Source organism: Lithobates pipiens, unplaced genomic scaffold, assembly GCF_037356315.1.
Source record: "Lithobates pipiens isolate NorthernLeopardFrog02 unplaced genomic scaffold, aLitPip1_a1.2 Scaffold_30, whole genome shotgun sequence".
Lineage (NCBI taxonomy): Eukaryota > Metazoa > Chordata > Amphibia > Anura > Ranidae > Lithobates > Lithobates pipiens.
The window spans coordinates 71246873-71268339 of NW_027507791.1; the positions used below are offsets into that span (position 1 = coordinate 71246873).

General features: G+C 40.9%; 1 protein-coding gene across 11 annotated transcripts in view; it reads left to right on the top strand.

Moving 5' to 3' along the window:
• Positions 1–21467, top strand: part of KTN1 (kinectin 1) — a 210426-nt gene that overhangs the window by 89942 nt on the left and 99017 nt on the right. For all 11 annotated transcript variants that reach the window (XM_077464417.1, XM_077464423.1, XM_077464420.1 and 8 more), the window contains exons 5-7: positions 4784–4914; positions 8985–9098; positions 15166–15306. In XM_077464417.1, the coding sequence (XP_077320543.1) occupies positions 4784–4914; positions 8985–9098; positions 15166–15306 (386 nt within the window). The remainder of the gene's footprint in view (positions 1–4783; positions 4915–8984; positions 9099–15165; positions 15307–21467) is intronic.

The window sequence follows — 21467 nt, forward strand, 5'->3', positions numbered from 1 at the left end:
GGAGGGCAGAGAGGAGTTTAGATGGGCTAAATACAGAATATAATATGCACACCAGGTACAATGGGGGAAATAATTATTTAGTCCCCTGCAGATTTTGTAAGTCTGCCCACTTACAAATTAAGGGTCTATGATTTTTTACCATAGATGTATTTTAGATGATAGAGACAGAATTTCAACAAAAAATCGAGAAAAAACACATGATATAAATGTTCTAAAGTGAGTTGCAGTTCAGTGAGTAAAAGACGTATTTGATCCCCAAGCAAAACATGACTTAGTACTTGGTGGAGAAACCCTTGTTGGAAAGCACAGAGGTGTAAGACGTTTCATGTAGTTGGTTACCAGGGTTGCACTCATCTCGAGAGGGATTTTGGTCCACTCTTCTTTACAGATGTTCTCTAAATCCTTAATGTTTCTTGGCTGTCACTTAGCAACTCAATGTTTCAGCTCCCTTATTAAATTTTTCTATAGGATTAAGGTCTGAAGACTGGCTAAGCCACTCCATGACCTTAATGGGTGCTTCTTCTTGAGCCACTCCTTTTGTTGCCTTGGTGGTATCTTTTGGGTCATTGTCATGCTAGAAGACTCATCCACAACCCATCTTCAGTGTTCTGGCTGAGGGAAGAAGGTTCTCATCAACCATTTTACAATACATGGCCCTGTCCAATTGTCCCCTCAATGCAGCAAAGTCGGCCTGTACCTTTTCAGCAGATGAAACCACCCCAAAGTATAATGTTTCCACCTCCGTGCTTTACTGTAGGGATGGTGTTCTTAGGGTCATAGTCAGCATTTTCTTCCTCCAAACACGGCAAATTGAGTTAATGCCAAAGAGCTAAATTTTGTTCTTTTCTGACCACAGCACTTTCTCCCAATCCTTCTATGAATCAATTGGATATCCATTTGCAAACTGCAGACGGGCCTGTACATGTTCCTTCTTGAGAAGGGGGACCTTGCGGGGGTTGCAGAATTCTAGTCCATGGCGGCATATTATTTCCAATTGTTTGTTTGGTGACTGTAGTCCCTCTTGCCTTGAGATCATTCACAAGCTCCTCCCGTACAGTTCTGGGCTGATCCCTCACTTTTCTCATCATGCGTACCCCATGAGGCTCAATACCGTATGGAGCTCCAGCCAGAGGGCAGATTGATGGTAATTCTGTATTTCTTTCGTTTGCGAATATTTGCTCCAACAGCTGTCTCCTTCTCACCAAGCCACTTGCTGATGGTCTTGTAGCACATTCCAGCCATGTGCAGGTCTACAGTCTTGTCACGGACGTCCTTTAACAGCTCTTTGGTTTTGCCCATGAGGGTCACTTTTGAATGGAAGAAAGAGATTCTGTGGACAGGTGTCTTTTATACACATAACGAGTTGTCGTAAATTGACAGGCCTAATCTGTGTACCATGTGAGCACATACTGTATCCTGGGAGCCAGAATTGTTGGTAGGGGATCAAATACTTATTTTACTCACTGAACTGCAACTCCATTTATAACATTTGTGTTATGTGTTTTTTCTGGATTTTTGGTCTCCATCGTTTAAAATACACCAATGATAAAAATGATAGACCCTTCATTTCTTTGTAAATGGGCAAACTTTCAAAACCTGCAGGGGATCAAATTTTTTTCCCCCACTGTATATGCTAAGAAAACCTTTTACATCATTTGGTGAAGGGAGGGGGGGGGGTTGGGTTATGGTGTCAGGTAGTTTATCAGGGGTTGGGCTTGGCCCCTTGGTTCCAGTGACGAGAACTCTTAAGGCGTCAACATAACAAGACATTTTGGACAATTTCATGCGTCCAACTTTGTGGCAACAGTTTCTGTTCCAACACGACTGCACACCAGTGCATAAAGCTGGATCCATAAAGACATGAATAAGCAAGTTTGGGATGGAGGAACTTGACTGGCCTGCACAGAGTCCTGACCTCAACCTGATAGAACACCTTTGGGACGAATTAGAGTGGAGACTGCGAGCCAGACCTTCTCATCCAACATCTGTGCCTGACCTTATAAATGCGCTTTACGAAGAATGGTCAAAAATTCCCATAGACACACTCCCAAATCTTGTGGACAGCCTTCATCTGTGCCCACCAGTGCTGTTTTGCCCTTGCTACTTGTCAGTGCCACCTATCAATGCCCACCAGTAGTGCTACTCAATGCCTCATCAGTGCTGCCCATCAGTGCTGGCTTATCGGTGCCCATCAGTGCAGCCTTATCAGCGTACACCAATGAAGGATAAAAATTCCCTGTTTACAAAACTGTTTTATATTTTGTTATACAATTTTGCATTGTTTTTTTTTTTTCAAAATCTTGTTTTTTTTTTTTTTTTTTAATACAAGGAAAAAACCCCAGAGGTGATCAGCTATCACCAAAAGAAAGCTCTATTTGTGTTTTAAAAAAACAAAACAAAACAAAAGATAAAAATTTCACATGGGTACAGTGTTGCATGATTGTGACTGACATTAATCCTTGGGCATTAGAATCACTGTTTACAGCTACAGCAACCTCTGTCCTCATGTACCCCCAACAGGCCAGGCTTTGGGAATTTCTCTTAAATGAAATAGCTTTCCAAAACACCGAGCCAGTGTCTCTGATTTAACCGCTTCCCGCCCGCCCTATAGCTGAATGACGGATATAGAGCAGACTCTCTCGTCCGGGAGGCCGTCCCTGGATGCCCTCGTGTTTACTTCTGCAATGCGCGCCGCTGCGGGCACGCATCGCAAGTTTTGTGTTTGCCATGTCCCCCCGGAGACAGGCAAACACAGATCGCTGTAAACGGCCAATCACAGCTGCCGTTTACAGCGCGATCGGCCTATCCAATGAGAGATGATCTCATATGTAAACATATGAGATCATCTCTCAGTGCCGCTCTCCCTCCTCACACAGACAGCGTGTCAGAGGGGAGAGATGAACGGCTGCAGCGGCCGTAAGTGAAAAAAAATAGTGCCATCCTCCCCCAGTGCCATCCGTCCCCAGTGCCACATAGTGCCATTTGTCAGTGCCATTTGGCATCAGTGCCATTTGGCGTCAGTGCCATTTGGCGTCAGTGCCATTTGGCGTCAGTGCCACCTGGCATCAGTGCCACCTGGCATCAGTGTCACTGTCCTGGTGCTCCAGGGCCTTTAAAAGTGTAATAGGTAGTCAACAAGTTAGATGTGTAATATGTGGCCAGACTGTGAAAAAGTCCCACACATGTGGTATTGTAATACTCAGGAGGAGTAGCAGAATTTATTTTGGGGGTGTCATTTGTGGTATACACATGCCATGTGAGAGAAATAACCTATTACAATGACAATTTTGTGGAAAAAAATTAAAAATCTTAATTTTGCAAAGAATTGTGGGAAAAAAAATTACAACATCAAAAACCTCACCATGCCTCTTACTAAATACCTTGGAATGTCTACTTTCCAAAAAGGGGTCATTTGGGGGGTATTTGTACTTTCCTGACTTGTTCGGGTCACAAGAAAGGAGATAGGCTACCAGTACATCAGATGTGATCAATTTTGTATGATTCGCACCACAGCTTGTAGACTCTCTAACTTTCACAAAGACCAAATAATATCCACTAATTTGGATTATTTTTACCAAAGATATGTAGCAGTATAAATTGTGGCCAAAATTTATGAAGAAAAATTAATCATTTGCATAATTTTGTCACAGAAACAAAGAAAATTGTTTTTTTTTTTCAAATTTTTCGGTCTCTTTTCATTTATAGCGCAAAAAATAAAAACCCCCAGAGGTGATCAAATACCACCAAAGGAAAGCTCTATTTGTGGGGGAAAAAAAAAGACAAAAAATTAATTTGGGTACAGTGTTGCATGACTGAGTAATTGTCATTCAAAGTGTGAGAGCACCGAAAGCTGAAAATTGGTCTGGGCAGGAAGGGTGTTTAAGTGCCCAGTAGGCAAGTGGTTAAAGCACCTGTGAAAATAAAGGAAAACTTGAAAACATGGCCTGTTGGGAGGGACTTGAGGACTGAGGTTGAGAACCACTGGTTTACAACATATTGTACTTAACCACTTTAGCCCCGGAAGAATTTACCCCCTTCCTGACCAGAGCACTTTTTGCGATTCGGCACTGCATCGCTTTAACTGACAATTGCGCGGTCGTGCAACGTTGCACCCAAATAAAATTGACACCCCCTCCCCCCCACAAATAGAACTTTCTTTTGGTGGTATTTGATCACCTCTGCGGTTTTTATTTTTTGCACTATAAACAAAAAAAGTGACAATTTTGAAAAGAAGCTAGTTTTTTTTTTTTGCTATAATATCCCCAAAAGATATATATATATATATATATATATATATATATATATATATATATATATATTTGTCCCCTCAGTTTAGGCCGATACGTATTCTTCTACAGATTTCTGGTAAAAAAAAAAATCACAATAAGCGTATATTGATTGGTTTGCGCAAAAATTGTAGCGTCTACAAAATAGGGTATAGTTGATGGCTTTTTTATTATTCATTTTTTACTAGTAATGGCTCTTTGCGATTTTTATCGGGAGTGTGACATTATGGCGGACACGTCAGACAATTTTGGCACATTTTTGGGACTATTTGCATTTTTACTGTTCTCCCCTCGGAGTACCGAAAACTGTGTGTTTACACACAGTATACAGTATATAGTACTAAGGAGAATCTTGCAATAAATGGGTTTAGAAGATGTGTCCGATATGTCACTGGATTCCATGTCTTTGGCTCTTCGGCGCTAATGCAATTGTAACATTTCTTCTGTATGGTGTATATTTTCCTTTTTATAATATCAGTTTTGTTAATATTTTTCAGAAAATGCAGAGGTGAAGTTTAAGGATTTTGTTACAACCATAAGGAGCATGATTTTATCCGATGACGAGGCTATGTCTGTGGTGGAGATGCTGAAAGACAGATCCAGTTCTGTGAAGGACCTGATACATAAGGTAAGATGACGCATGTCGCTGCATTTTGCTGCATTATTCACTGAAACTGAATTTGGCGATGAGTGTTTTCTGTAGCCAGAGGATGCCTTTCATTGGGGAAAGAAAAGAGCTGCTCTTAGGCTGCGTTCACACCTGAGCGTTTTCAGCTCGTAAAAAGCCTGAAAAAAAAAACGCCCAACAAGCAAAATCCCATTCATTTCAATGGCACCTGTTCACATCTGAGTGTTTTGTCTCCTGGAGCAAAACGCCTGCAAAAACCCCCTAAACTCAAAAAAGAACATGAGCTTCTTTGGGGCAGATTACAGGCGTTTTTCTGCCTTTGGTGTGAATATAGCCTAAAGTTGTACATAAAGTACCCTTTGTGTAGCTAGAAGGCTTGAAGATTCTTGGCTTGGCTTTTGTCTTTTAAATTTGCAAATGCATATTTACGCAGCAGGTATGTCAAACGTCTTTTTTTTTTTTTTTTGGTGTGGCGGCACGTGTGCCGCTTCACCTATTTCCCCCTACAAGTTCAAAAATGTTTAAATTCATTTTAAACCCCAAACAATTAAAAGTCATTGTGGTTACACGGCTTGCATCATTTATCAGTTTTGTCAGTTATTGGGCTAAAACATTTCAAATATTAGTCTTATACATAGAGCCTGCTTATATTTTGCCTTCCCTGGTATCTTCTCTTCCGCACTCAAAATCAACATGAAGACATTTTCAAATCTATTTCCAGTTTCTTCATGCACCTTTTATAGACCCTGGGTCTACGTGTTATATGCTATGTAGGCAGATCGTGGCTGGTTTGCATCTCTTTCACACTGAGGCGTTTTTCAGGGGCTACAGCGCTAAAAATAGCGCATGAAAAAATCCGGCCCCTTTCACTCCAGTATAAAAGCCGGAGGGCTTTCAGACTGGAGCGGTGCGTTAGCAGGACGGTAAAAAAAGTCCTGCTAGCAGCATCTTTGGAGCGGTGTATTCACTTCTTCTAAACCGCTCCTATCCATTGAAATCAATGGGGCAGCGAGGCTATACCGCCGGCAAAGCGTCGCTGCAGCGGGCGGTTTTAACCCTTTTTCGGCCGCTAGCGGGGGTTAAAACCGCCGCTAAAAATAGCACCGCTTTACCGCAGATGCTGCTCACGCCCCAGTGTGAGAGGGGCCTTAGACCACTGGGGCGTTTTTCAGGTGCTTTAGCGTTAAAAAAAAAAAAAAAAAGCGCCTGAAAGAAGCCTCATCTGCAATCACAATGTGAAAGCCCGAGTGCTTTCACACTGAGGCGCTGCGCTGGCAGGGCGTCAAAAAAAGTTCTCCAAGCAGCTTCTTTTCAGCGCTTTTGGAGCAGAGAATACACCACTCCTAAAGTGCCCCTTCACATTGAAATCAATGGGAAGCACCTGCAAAACTCCTGTAAAGCGCTTTTGCCAGCTGCGCTTGGTGGGTGCTTTATTCAGCCTCTAGCGAGGGTTAAAATGCACCCCGCTAGCGTTTGAAAAAGGCTGGTAAAGCGCCGCTAGTTTAAGTGGAGCTTTACCAGCGTTTTTCAGGCACTGGCAGCGTGAAAGGGCTCTTAAAGCACTTGGGCTTTTACTTTGGGATTGCAGATAAAGCTTCTTTCAGGCGCTTCACAGACGCTTTTTTTTTTTTTTTTAACACTAAAGCGCCTGAAAAACATCCAAGTGTGAAAGGGGTCTAAAGAACGCTCATCTCTGATGCAAACAGTGTCCTGGGAATTGTGCAAATAGCCAAATGCCTTGATAAGTGGATGTCAGTCTGGAGGAGTGGGTGTTTATTGGCAGGCTGAATTTGCATACAGACTGTTCTAGGTATTGTCCACATAGGATATCTGACTTGCAGCTACTATTGTACACTGTAAGATGCTCGCAGTGTGCAGTATAATGAGTAAGCAGTTTGATGTTCAGCTTTAATGAGTATTCTGTTAGTTTTACTATTTGAAATGTGTAATGGAAGTGTCGTGGTAGTTTTCTGTTAGCAGGTAAACAGCCATCAATAGTCTTTACTAAATGCCTTTATAAAATGTATCCTACATAGTTTAGTAGCATGCTCCAGATAAGTATGCTATGCCATGTGTGAAGTATAGAGCTTCTCAGTAGAAGTACAAGTATGCCTTGTTTTTTAATGCTGATCGCTGTTTTCAGAAAACGTAGGAAAGAAAAAGCAAGAATTTTTCTTAGCCCATTCTTTCCAGTGACTATTTCCGGGTGCCGTTTCCTGATTATTAGAAATCCAAAATGTGGGTGGGTTTCATTTTAGGGTTGGGTGAACTCCAACTTTGTGGAACAGTTTGTGCCAGCCTCCGTCGGAAATATCACAATGGGTTCTATAGACTGTCATTTGCCTATTGTAGTTTTGTTGGCAGTTAATAGTGCAAAGGAAAAAAATTCAAATGAGCTTCTTTATGGCTGAAGAGTTACTGACATACTGCATCCATGTTTCTTTCTGTATACGTTTCCCGGAAGTTTACAAACTGTCATATTAGAAGCGCTTTTAAATAGATGGCACCACATGGCTGCATTTTAAAGAAGTGCACATTCAGCCGAAAGCAAAATTTTTTTTTTTTTTGACAATACCAATAATATGTTCACACCCATGCATACTCCATGCAGGTAGTGCTATGGTGAAGATTCAAACGGACAACCCTAGTATTGTCAGGCAGGAGTGCTAACCACTGTGCTGCCCACCTTTTAAAAGCAACTGCAGTTTGCCCATGCATTTGCCATTTGGCCATATCTAGGGTTAAGATACCTTTTGTAAGTTGAAGTGTAATGTACATGTAATGCACATGGCCCTGACTTTTCTACAGCAAAGGTCCGATGGAATCCGGCGGACAATTCGATTGTGTGTGGGCTTCATCGGACCATTGCTGTCGAAAAATCAGATGGACTTTAGATTTATAATATGTTTCAAATTTTTCCAACAGACTGTATGCTAGTCCGACGGACGAAAACCGACGCTAGGGCAGCTATTGGCTATGAAGTTCCTTATTCTAGTCCGGTCGTACGTCCGTTGGACTTTGGTGTGATTGTGTGTGGCCAAGTCTGTTCCTTCGGAAAGTCCGTCGGACCTAGTCTGCCAGAAAGTCCGGTGGTGTGTACGCGGCATTAGTCCATCTTTACAGAAAATCTGTAAGGTGAACTTACACTTGGCCCCCTTTCCACCACTAACTTGGAGTCTGGTGATCACCCGTTCTGACAGATTGTATCGCCACTTTACCGGTCCGGGTATTTGAAAACCCTACGGCTTTCTCTCCTCTTCATGTGCGGTGACAGGACGGGCCACGCGGGTTCCGTTTGGATAGCGCCAACCAATTAGAATGCTCCTAAACATACCTCCTAATAAGGTACATTTAGGAGATTAAGCCAAGGGTATTTCTAAGCCCTGAACCGGTGAGGCGGCTATACCAGGTCTCCTAGCGGGAGATGGCCAGACTCCAGGTCAGCGGGGGGGGGGGGGGGGATAAGGAAGGGGTCCAGTGTATGTTTACCTTAAAGATTTCTCTGTAAAGGTGAACTTACCCTTTAAACCTGGTACACACAGGTCAAATATTGGTCGGTTCAACAGAAACTGGCCAATGTTTGGCCCTTGTGTACACCAGCCTGGGCAGAATGGCTGGCTTCTGTCTAACAGGCAAGCTGAAAAACCAGCATCCGATCAGCGATTTGCTGACTGGTGTGTTTTTTCCCTTTTTATTGGTTAAACTAGATGGACTTGTCTTTTTTTTTTTTTTTCAACCAGACTAACTATGTAAAGAAAACCATAGTTCAGTGGGGAGATTTCTGTACTAACATTGCATAGTTAGTACAGTTAGCTCCTTCGTGGTTTCTTTATTTTTTTTTCAGCCTGCTGGGTTGAAAAAAAAAATGCATAGTGTCTACCAGGAATTACTTAGCTCTGCCCTAACATACTTATAATACTTAGAAAGTTAATTTTATTTATTTTTTTTGCCAATTTTTTTTATTTTTTTATACCGTTTTCCATCTGGGCTAATGGCAGGATTACAATATGGGTAGCAAGTCTATTATGAGAATGTTTCAGCTTTTCACTCTGGTTCTTAATTTCTTTTAGGCTAATAAGGGAGGCTCAGCTGCTCTATTGCAGTTGCAAGAGAAGGAGAAGCAGCTGGCTTCTGCCAGGGATGAGGCCGCAATCATCAAGGAACAGTGCAAGCAACTCACACAGGTAATGTTTTCTGTCTGGACCATGCACTCTAGTTGTGTCTTTGGGGAATAAAATAAACATTTCAGGCATTAGACCTTTTATTGGAGCTTTGGTAATATTTTAGATCACTACGTGAAAATGACTTTGTGTCTGCATTAGTCTCCTACTGCCTTAAGCAGACTCTATTTAGGGGGAAAAAAATGTGTAGATTCTCCAGCAATCAAAAGGAAAAAAAATGCAGCGCTTAGATATATATTATATAGAAAAAAGTATAAAATTGTGAAATATAATAGTGTTTCATAGTAAGGTTGAATAAAGACACCAGTCCATCCAGTTCAACTTGAGTGAGTGTCTACAATTGTCCCTATCCCTGTACATTGCACACTCATGTCGGTCCCTACCCTCAAGAAGCCCACAATCCAAGGTCCCCATTCATATACTAGGGCCAATTTTGGACAGAAGCCAATTAACCTACCTGCATGTCTTTGGATGGTGGGAGGAAACCAGAGTACCCGGAGGAAACCCACACAGGCACAGGGAGAACATGCAAACTCCAGGTAGGTAGTGTCGTGGTTGGGATTTGAACCAGTGACCCTTCTTACTGCTAGGTGAGAGTGCTAACCACTATACCACTGTGCTGCCCAGTGTGTATCAACAATATAAAAAAATCGATATAAAGTCCACCACGTGAATAATTGGCATCAAATGCCAATGAAAGGAGGACAATACTGAAATATTGATATAAAATATTGATATAATAAAGCCCACCACGTGAGCTAAGATTGGCATCAAATATCAATGGAACAACATTTTGAAAATACTTTCAGAAGACATGTTGAAAAAAGAGGAGAATCTTGTGAGAAGCCCGCCACCAATTGAATGAAGGCTTACCAGAAATCGTGGACTTAAAGGGGCATCTACCTCTAAGTCAACCAGACTTGCAGTGATAAACACTATTTATGATATGGAACCTTCATCGATCCAGATAACCACCATCACAATAGACACTAATGAATGGCACTGGTCAGCAGAGTGTTCTCATAAACGGGCAAATAGGTTCAGATGGAGAGAGGAACCCACATGTTGAAACCAAGAAATGAAACAAAGTTCCACATAATGTGATATCGGTTTGGGAATGTTTTAATAAATAATGTGATAAAATTGAACACTCACATTTCTGTAGCAGTTAAAGGCTTAACGGACATAAAACAGCGCAGTAGTGATGGCAGCACTCGACCAGTATGACCAAATCCATACTTATTCTAAAAGGCCTCCTCATATTCTTCTTATTGCTAAAGTTTGCCCACCTTGTCTCTGGCACAGTACTGTTGCCCATTAAGACAGTCCATCATAACGTAGTAATGGGTCAAGAGGAACATCAGAGAGCAGGGCTTCCCCCTGTCAGAACACAACTGCTCAACCAGGGGGATCGCTGTACTAACGCTGTACTAACGCTGTACTAACGCTGTACTAACGTTGGGTTGAACGTAAAAAAAAACAACTCAGTGTGTACCCAGATTAACAGATAGTCTAGTCCCAAAGCCAGTAACCTTTACAGCTTTCAAGCAGTGTCAGTCTCCTGGAATTTTCGGTGTGCCACGTAATGATGTTCTGATAGGGTTGTACATATTTTTTTTTACAGATTATTGGGCCATGTCTTTGAGTGGCTATGTGGCTGAAATTTGAAGCTTTTAAACTAAATTGGTAAATGTTTGGAGTGGTTCAGTTTAAGCAGTGAGCGGTATGTAAAGTCTTGGTGTGTACAGTGGAAAGTTGTAGTCACAGCATTTGCTTACTATTTCCTTAATTATAAAGAAAATCCATTGGCAGGTTTGATGCAATAACTAGTCATCTTAGTAATGACGTTACTTCTGTTTTTTTTTTTTTTTTTTTTCCATTTATTTTTTTTTTAATAATTTTTTTTTTTATGATGTCGAAATCGTTAATTTTTGTTATGGTTGTACACCACCTAGAGTAGGTTTGTCCTACCATAACAAAAATGAACAATTTCGACATCATTAAAAAAACAAACCAAAAAAAAAACAGAAGTAATGTCATTACTAAGCTGAATAGTTATTGCATCAAACCTTCCAATGGATTTTCTTCATAATTAAGGAAATGGTGAGCAACTGCTGTGACTACAACTTTCCACACACAGATGCATACTTTACATACCGCTCACCGCTACAACTGAACCACTCCAAACATTTACCAGTTTAATTTAAAAGCTTCAAATTTCATCTTTTTATGATGTGGAAATCGTTCATTTTTGTTATGGTAGTACAAACCCATTTTAAATGGTGTACCATATTAAAGACACTCTGTTTAAAAAAAAAAATCAAAAAAAAATCAAATGTAATATTTACACAGCACAATAATGTATACAGTATAACAAAAAAAAGAGTGGGCTGTGCTAAAGACTGACCAATATTCAGTGATTGAATATTATAGTGACACTAAGCAATTCCAAAATAAAAAGAACACTGATTACTTCCCCAATAATCAATGAAAATATGTGCAATAAATAAACAATTCATATATATATATATATATATATATATATATATATATATATATATATATATTAAAACCATATATGAAAATTGATTATATAACAATTTTTACAGAGAATCTGACCACAAAATTAACACCTCATGTGTATCATAAGTGTAAATAGTACAATTATACTTGAATCAAACCGTAATTAGATCAATAATAAAAGTAGAAATATTAACTCTACTAAAAGTTCATAGAAAAAAGTCCCAGAGAGAAGTATTCTTCCACGGTGAAGAAAAAGTGAAAAAAAAAAAATCCAAAAACGTGTGTCAAATGTGGAAAACAGCACCTCCACCACAGTAAATGCTGCTGCTTGCCAGATGGTAGTGGTTCCTTATTACAGGGAACCACAATACACAGATGGCTTGTTAGCCCAGCCAAGGTTCTTGGATAGATGCATTGGTATGAACGGGCTTCCCCAATCACCACCGATATTCTAGTCCGACCCAGCAAATATCCACAACGTTGGCGTGTGTGTGTGTGTGTGTGTATATGTATATGTGTATGTATATATATATATATATATATATATATATATATATATATATATATATATATATATATATATATATATATATATATATATATATATATATATATAATCTCTTGCAATAGTGTAAAATCATAGTGTTGTAGAAAGTAAAACAGATTGTGCACTTACATTCAAACGATGTACACAAAGCATGTAACAATCGAGCCGGCCGGTCTCGATAAACGCCTGATACTTCCAGGACTCAGCGTGTAGCGGTGACATCAGTGCATAGCTCCTCCTCCATACGTGTTTCGGCACTAACAGGACATTGTCACGGGGTACGGGCGGCGTGCTGACGCACCGTTTATATACCCAAGCAATACCAAGCCTCAGTTCGATTTCCGGAAGTGAGACGAAAAATCACCATCTTGGTTAAGGATAAATACAGTCAAAACATAAGGGCTACCAAACTAAATGGAGCAAAGAAAGTTTCTTTTATGTATACGCACATCCACATATGGACAGGGAGAATATCATATGCAGCCTAACGGTTAGATGGTACAAACTATATCTGGCGGGTTTAAATTAATTCTTTAAAGGGGATAAATATATGACCCACCCCCCCACACCGCACACACGGCACCACAAAACTCAGCTGAGCCAAAAAAATAATCAAATCATACATTTTATTTGTTTCAAATAAAAATTAAGTGTTGAATACATAAAGTATTAAATACCTGAAATTTTTTTATTTTATTTTTTTTAAATATCAACACCCTTTTATTATTATTGAGAATAAACGGACCTATATGTATGGTAAATTAAGAACCTATATCTGATGACAGGACCATACGTATAGGAATCCGCATTTAAAGCTGTGAGTAGCAAAACCTTAAAAATGCCCACACGGTGATTCACAACCATCCAGAAATTGAACTGACAAGGATAGATATTCATACAAATAAAAAGTTACAAATCAAGAGATTCATAAAAACAATTTCATAAAAATAATTTCAAAACTGATGTCACTAGGAGTTCTCAATAAAACAATTGACATCTACATCAATATTTAGACCAAAGGGAACATAACTTTTTAATTTATACACCCAGGCCATCTTCAACCTGGAGATGCTCCTAACCAAATGGCTACCCCACCAATGTGGCTTGAATTTATCAATCCCCCAAAAAATTGTGTTGGAGGGGTCCCTGTTGTGAACAGCAAGGTAATGCTTGGACACGGAATGCTTTGTGAAATCTCTCCATATATTGTTTATATGCTCATTGAGACGGACCTGCAAGGGTCTCTTAGTCCGGTCCACATACTGCAGGCCACATGGACATTGCAGCATATAAACGGGAGAACCATAAGCGCATTTGACTCGCGGCCATATGGTATGTGCGTCCACCATTGTTAGTAAGAGTACCCCATTGTGTGTCTATAGTACCCTGGGATCCAAGCAACACATCCCTTTGTATTTATAGTCTTTGAGACATCATTGATAAATTTCTATCTACATTCGAGTCCTCAAAGAGAGACTTTCACGAATTGGCTTTATCACTGCTCACTGGACTTTTTATTGAATATTGTGCACAATTGAATGTTTTGTTTTTATTTCATTGGGTATATGTCTTTCATGACTCTAAGTGTTTAAGCGCTACACATAAGTTTTCCCAAATTTGTTTGACTTTGTTTGAGTGTTAGCTGCTATAGAAAGTAATTTTTTTCTATTCCTTATCCGTTTTGGTTTAGCGCAGTATTATTTCCCCCTATACACCTGGTTGTTTTGGGTGTTCCCACCCACCTGGCCCAGCTGAATACTTTCTATGGCAGGAAAGCACTGAAGTAGCAGCGTTAAAGTGAATCCCTGTAAAAGTATTTCCATTAAACCATATTTTAAAAATGACCTTGTGATGACAGGTTCACTTTAAGGCTCTGTTTCCACTTATGCAACTTGTCCTTTGACTTGGGACTGCAAAGTCATACCCCATGATTTTCAATGAGTGCTATTCATATCCGTGCAACTTCAAAGTAGTCCCTGCACTAGTCCCACTAAGATGCAACTTCAGGTCCATAGACCTCAAGACTACTCGGCCATTGCTTCAAGTCACAGCAAAATCATGTAACTTTCAGGTCGCAGTAGTGGAGATCTAGGCTAACTTTTCTGCTTCAATGAAAAACAAACATCCATGTTGGGTGGACTGATGCTTCTAAATAATTGCATTTCTGATATTTAGCCTTGTTATGGGATTTGATCTAATGATTATAGATAGGGCATCATGCAGACAACAATTATCGTCAATCAGAGAGATAGCGTGGCAGCCCTGTTGCTATGTTAAAGAGGAAATGCAGTCTGCTGACTTTATTTGTAATAACAACATCTTTGCCATTCTGAAGCTTCCCTCCAACCACTTTGCATATTTTATGTGTACTGTGATAATAATGCATTTACCAAATATTCTGCAGAAATCTCCCACCACCGAGTGGCTGCAACCATTTTAACTGTGGGCATCTTCAGCTGCCTGTTCTCTTCCTGGATTTACACAGACACACACCTCCAGCACTGCAGCTCTCATTTGCCCTCTTGTGACTCACCCCCCTCTCTTCCTGGCTGGAGAGAGAGAGAGCGTGCTGTGCATGATGCCATAAGCATAGGCAATGACAAGACAAACGGGAAGGGGGCTGTATTTACTGGCAGAAAAAATGTTTTACTTTCCAAGGTTAAAACAACAAGGGCAGAAGATTTAATAGATGGAAAGTTGAAAAAATTACTGAAGAGCCAAAAAAAAAAAAATCATTATGTACGTTTTAAAAAAAAAAAATCTAAGCAGTCATACTTGTGCTTTTAAATGGGATTTTGGGTGTTTTTGCAGCTTCTTGTCATGTGATGTGTCTTGCTATTTTAAATAACAAGTTCATTTTTGGCAACATTCCCTTTTTGTGTTACTTTTGGCTGTGATATAGGATTCCTTCTTGCATATGATGTCAGTGGTGCGTAACGAATGCATCGTTTCTTGTCTTATGTATCCTAACCTGTGGCTTTTCATATTTTCTCATCAAAGGAATTGGTAGGTGAAAAACAAAAGTCAAGTTTGGTTGAAGCAAAGGCTCGGGAGCGGATCAGCGTGCTGGAGAAGGAAAATGGAGTCTTTCAAAGCAAATTACATGGCAGCTTCCAGGACGTTCAGCAAATGCAAGTCAAGGTAAGGAAAGTAGAGGGGAAGATTAGAGGGGTGCAGTGAAGCTGTTTTTAGGATGCTTTATTCTTAGTAAAACAGACATGCTGGACTCCTATTCTGGAGTATAGGAAGCTGCCTATAGTCTTGTTATGGACTGCCTGTTTGAATTATGTGCTGCTGATGTGTCCAATCAGATTTCTGTGGTTTAGTATAAAAATAAGTTGCGCTAAAATTAAGCAAATCACACTTAAAGTGACATGAAATGAGAATAACAAATCTTTTTTTTTTTTTTTTTTTTAAATTCTTTTTATTGATTTTGCAAATAAAAAATAAAACAACTTACAGCCTATTGGGCATACCCAGGCTGATTACTACCACAACCCCCTGAGTCAACAAAAACAAACTCCCCCCCCCCCCAATAAACCGCCACCGGCGTTTACAACCAAAGAAAAAAAACCCCACCGTACACTCTAGCACCACTGCTCACTGCTCAGGACAATCTTCTAGTTCACTCATGCTCTACTGCAGGCTGCAAGCCTTCACCCCCCCCAACCAACCCCTCACTGCCCCTGTAAGGAGGACCCAGGGCTACAGACATGTTAATACCCTAGAACGCCACCACTAAGTCCTAATGAAACATTTTCAGTCGGCACTCGAGTCAGCATTGGTGTCTCTTGACTCCGTCCAGATATCCCATACTTAATGAAATTTAGCGCCGCAGCCACGCGAAAGATAGGTGGCCTTGTACAGTGGATGAGCCGTGTTCACTAAACTCTTCCAAAAATTAATAGAGGGGTCCAATGGAGCCTTCCACTTAAGAACAATAGACTTACGGGCATAGCATAACAATAATCCCAGGAGTGTCCTGAGCGCTCGGCGTGGGGCCAGCGATCCGACCAAACCCAAAAGACATATCTCAACAGACAACGCTACCGTTACGGTGGTAACCGACCGAATAAAGTTAGTCACCTCCACCCAAAAAATAGCTATTTGAGGACAGCCCCAGAATACATGTATAAAATCCGCTGAGAGTGAGTGGCATCTCCAACAGGAGGCAGGGACAGACGGGTAGATTCTATGGAGACGTTGCGGTGTATAATATACCCTATGCACTATTTTAAATTGCACTAATCTATCCCTGGCTGACACTAACTGTAAGAAAGGATACTCCCAGACGTCCTCCCAGTCCTCTGTGTCCAAAGAGGAGGAATCTGCCTCCCACTTTGCCCTCAGGATTTCGAGACCGGTGTGAACATTTGGGAGCAAAACCTTGTATATGGCCGACAGAGGTTTAGACAGATCATCATCCCTGAGTAGCGTCTCTAGCCTCGAAGTGTAGAACGCCACTGGGGCATTTCCAAACTGTGTTCGAAAGGCATGGTTAAGTTGCAGGAATCTGAATAAATGTGAGTTAGGCAAAGCGTACTGTTGCTTCAGCCTGTCAAAGGTCTGTATTTTACCCTCAAAACAAAGTTGCCCGATATATTTGATACCCCTGCTGGCCCACACACCAGGATCAGGAATAGAACCAAATTCCGGCAAGTTTGGCTTAAACCAAAGAGGACTATGCGGGGAGATGTGCCCCAAAGGTACGGGGCGCAGCGAGCTAGCTACGTTCCATGCGCTCACAACTGCCCGCATTGCGGCAGTAAGAGGGAACGGGGCCCGAAGACCGCGATACACCAAGTTTCTCAGTGCTTCATATGACCCCAACCACGCCGCCTCCAGAACCACCGCCGCATTGGACTCATCCGAAACCAGCCAATTGTGGGCATGGGACAGAAGGGCCGCCACATAATAGGAGTGTAGGTCCGGGCACGCCAAACCACCCTCCCCCCAAGGCCTCTGCAACACCGTCAGCCGAAACCTCGGCTGACCAGCGCCCCAGAGAAACGACACCAGGAGAGAATTGATCATGCGGAATATTTTTTTGGGAATCCAGATTGGGGCATGTCTGAGGACATAGAGGAAGGCAGGCAAAAGCTTCATCTTAAATAAATTAATCCTCCCAATCAAGGTGAGAGGGAGATGTGACCATGCCTTCAGTCTAGTCCTCATCTTCTGCACCAATGGATCCAAATTAAGGGCACAAAAATCAGAGGTAGAGGAGGAGATATAAATCCCCAAGTATTTGATTGTGTCCGTCCACACCAATGGTAGGTCGGGATCCGCTGCCGCTTTAGCCCCCCTGTCTATGGGCATGATTTGAGACTTGTCCCAATTTACCTTCAACCCCGAACACTCAGTGAAGTGGGAAAGAATGAGTAGCGTCTCCCGGAGAGACTGGGCAGGGTCACTTAAAAAAAGTATGAGATCGTCTGCATATAAAGCTACCTTTTCTTGTATGGAACCCACCCGTATCCCACGAACCCCCTCCGCCCTCCTGAGGGCCGACGCAAGCGGCTCCATCGCCAGGGCAAAAAGAGCCGGTGACAATGGGCAACCCTGCCTCGTTCCCCTCTGGACCGCGAAAGGCGCTGACAAGGCGCCACCTATCTTAATCTGTGCCAAGGGCTCCCTATATAAAACGTGAATCCATTTACGAAATTCCTCTCCAAAACCCATAACCTCCAGCACCAGGGACATAAACTGCCATGCCACAGAATCGAAAGCTTTTTCGATATCCAGTGACACTATTACCCTCGTGGAAGACTCAGTGGTTGGCAACTGCAAATGAGTAAAAACTCTTCGCAAATTTATATCTGTGGACTTCCCTGGCATAAATCCGGTCTGGTCTATATCAATCAGGGAGGGCAGGACCGTTCGTAACCTGGTGGCCAGCATTTTTGTCAAAATCTTCAGGTCAAAATTTAGCAGGGAAATCGGTCTATAGGAGGCACAAAGGGAGATATCCCTGCCAGGCTTGGGGATAAGCACTATGTGTGCTTGATACATGGACGGAGGGAGTGCCATCTGAGTTTTACTGTCAGAGAACACTTTCAACAATTTGGGAGCGACCAGCGGGGCGTACAACCTGTACCACTCGCCAGGTAGGCCGAATAACAAATCTTTCAATGATGATCATTCAAACAGCGATGAGCGCACAAATTGATAAATGTATGGAGAGATGAATATAGATGAACGACTAAGTCCTCTAAGAATGTGTATTCCAACGTCCATCCAAATTCACTGAAGGTAAGGTTTGAATGGAAAGAGGAAGACGGGTCTCAATCTGAAGAAACAAACTCTATAAGTGGGAACCCTTACCTGAACAGGTGGGACCCCCTTAAGAACAGAGTCAAACACACAGGCAGATTGAGCCCTCTGTGGGGACAGGTATATCTTCTTATATCTTTGAAAACCCTCGGCGTCTTCAACTATCGCTTCAGCAGGATGCGGAAAAGACCCGGCAAACAGACACTCAAATCTGAATGTCTCCAGTGACCAGATCTGTGCCGGGTATCAGGCTGGAGACAAAGATTCCTGCCAGGTGGGTTATGAATGCCTGCGTCAAAGTACTCCGATTAGTGGGTCCTACCCTAGTAATAGAATGAACGATCCTACGTCTCAACCATGGGAGCCAAACTCCTCTATGTGGGACATTTGTTTGAATGATCATCATTGAAATATTTATTATTCTCATTTCGTGTCACTTTAAGATTTGAAGCAATGTGATTTGCTTCATTTTAGCGCAACTTATTTTTATACTGTTTACTTGCACCATAGGGATATTTGATGGTTTTTGTTGCAGCTTTTTCATAAATTTTGTTTTTCTAGCACAGTATTTATTTATTTTATTTAGATTGCTGTGTTTATTAAATTTAGTTTATTCATTTTAAACTCGAACTATAGGGAAAACTTTGTTTTTCCATTTTTGGCTCGAGTTTCAACATAATTGTGCACCAGTACACAAACAAGACCCATAAAGACATGGATGAGCGAGTTTGGGGTGAAGGAACTTGACTGCCTGACCTCAACCCAATAAATCACCTTTGAGATGAATTAGAGCGGAGACTGCGAGCCAGGCCTTCCCGTCCAACATCAGTGCTTGACCTCACATATGCAGTTCTGGAAGAATGGTCAAACATTCCCATAGACACACTCCTAAACCTTTGTGGACAGCCTTCCCAGAAGAGTTTAAGCTTTTATAGCTGTAAAGGGTGGCCAACTCAAAATTGAACTCTACAGTAGGGCTGAAACAAATAATCGATTAATCGACAACTAATCAATTATGAAATTAATCGATTACTATTTTCATAATCGATTAATCGTCCAATAACATAATGGGGTTAAAAAAATAAATAAATAAAAATGAGTCCTTTATAGTACAAAAATATAATCACTACTGTAAATTTTATGTTCACTGTTCTACAGTAAAATTAACCCCTTCCAGTAGTTATCTGCTTTTTTGGTTCACATCTATGTGTTTTTTTTTTTTGTTTTGTTTTTTTGCTTTTTGCAGAAACGCACTACAGTTCGTTTACATGGTTTCTATGGGACACATTCACATCTATGCTTTTTTTCAGCCACTGTGTATTTGGAAAGGGTCAGGGACTTTTTTTTTTTTTTTGTGCAAAACGGTACTTTTTTGGCTCAATATACTTCAATGGAGAGGCTGCAGGAAGGCATGTAATGCGTTTTTTGCAGCAATTTGTGTTTTTTAATCTGCCCAACAAATTGGCCAAAAAAAAAATGCAAAATCGTAAACCGCAGCAAAATCACGTGCGCAAAAATCTAAATGCACAGAAAAACACTGCAGAAACAGATCAAAAGCAAACTGCGTAGGTGTGTACCGAGCCCTATGCTGGCCACACGGATCAATTTTCAGACGAGAATATTCATACGAAAAATCTTTGTACATTCACTGAAAGAATGTTGTTTGAAATTTTCACTTGTTTTTAACATTCAGTTTTTAAAATGAATGTCATTTCTGAATGAAAACCACATATACTGTCTGTAAATTCCTTTTGACCAAGAAGTTTACTCTTCTTTCCAAATTTTCCTGTCACTTTGGTTGAAAATGAACGTCGATTTGACCTCACTAACGATTAGAAAATCAAACGAACGTTCTTAAAATTAAATTTTTTTTTTTTTTAAAGACGTTTGTTTGTTTTTTTAACCACTTCCCACCCGGCCAATGCACATATACGGACGGGTGGGAGCCGTCTACTTCTGATAGGACGTTCAGGAACGTCCTTCAGAAGGAGCGGGATCGCGTGCCCGCGCAGCGGCGCGATCCCGATGTGCTCGTGTCACCCGGACACGGCGCATCTCAGATTGGCAGGAGGGCTCTGTGATTGGCCACGGCCGTCATGTGATGTAAACAGCCGGTTGCTAGGCAATCGGCTCCTCCTCTCCTCACACAGAAGTCATCGCTGAGGAGAGGAGAGCCGATCGCTGCAGCCGGCTGGTGATCAGTGAGTATGAGCTGTTTTTTACAGCTTTTTACTCGCTGATCACCAGTCTAGTGTAATACACAACACACCACACAGTATGAACACAGTCCCCACATATGTCCCCAAATAATAAAAACACATGTCCCTAATAATAAAAACATGTCCCCCACATATGTCCCACTAAAATCACATGTCCCAATGATTATCTGCACACATATGTACGTGATCACCTGCACACATATGTACATGATCATTTGCATACATATGTCCGTGATCACACAAACCAATTATTATACACTTAACGGAATTTTTTTTACCAAAAACATGTAGCAGAATACATTTTGGCTTAAATTTATGACAAAATTTGATTTTATTGGATTTCTTTTAAAATAGAAAAAAGAAAATATTGTCTTTTTTCAAAATTTCCGCTTATATCGCAAAAAATAAAAAACGGAGTCGTGAATAAATACCACCAAAATAAAGCTCTATTTGTGCGAACAAAATGATAAAAATTTCATTTGGGTACAATGTAGCATGACCACGCAATTATCACTGAAAGCGCTAGAGCGATGAAAGCTGAAAATTGGGCTGGGAAGGAAGGGGGTGAAAGTGCCCTGTATTGTAGTGGTTAAATAAAAAAAAAATTATCTCTGAGTTTATTTACCAGATTCACCCTTTAATAGTATATACAGTATATATCCTAGTAGTATATACAGTACATATCTCCTCTAATAGTATATACAGTATATATCCTAATAGTATATACAGTATATATCTCCTCTAATAGTATATACAGTATATCTCTTCTGTCTGTTATTCTCAGAGTGGATTAGATATTTTGCTCCTTAA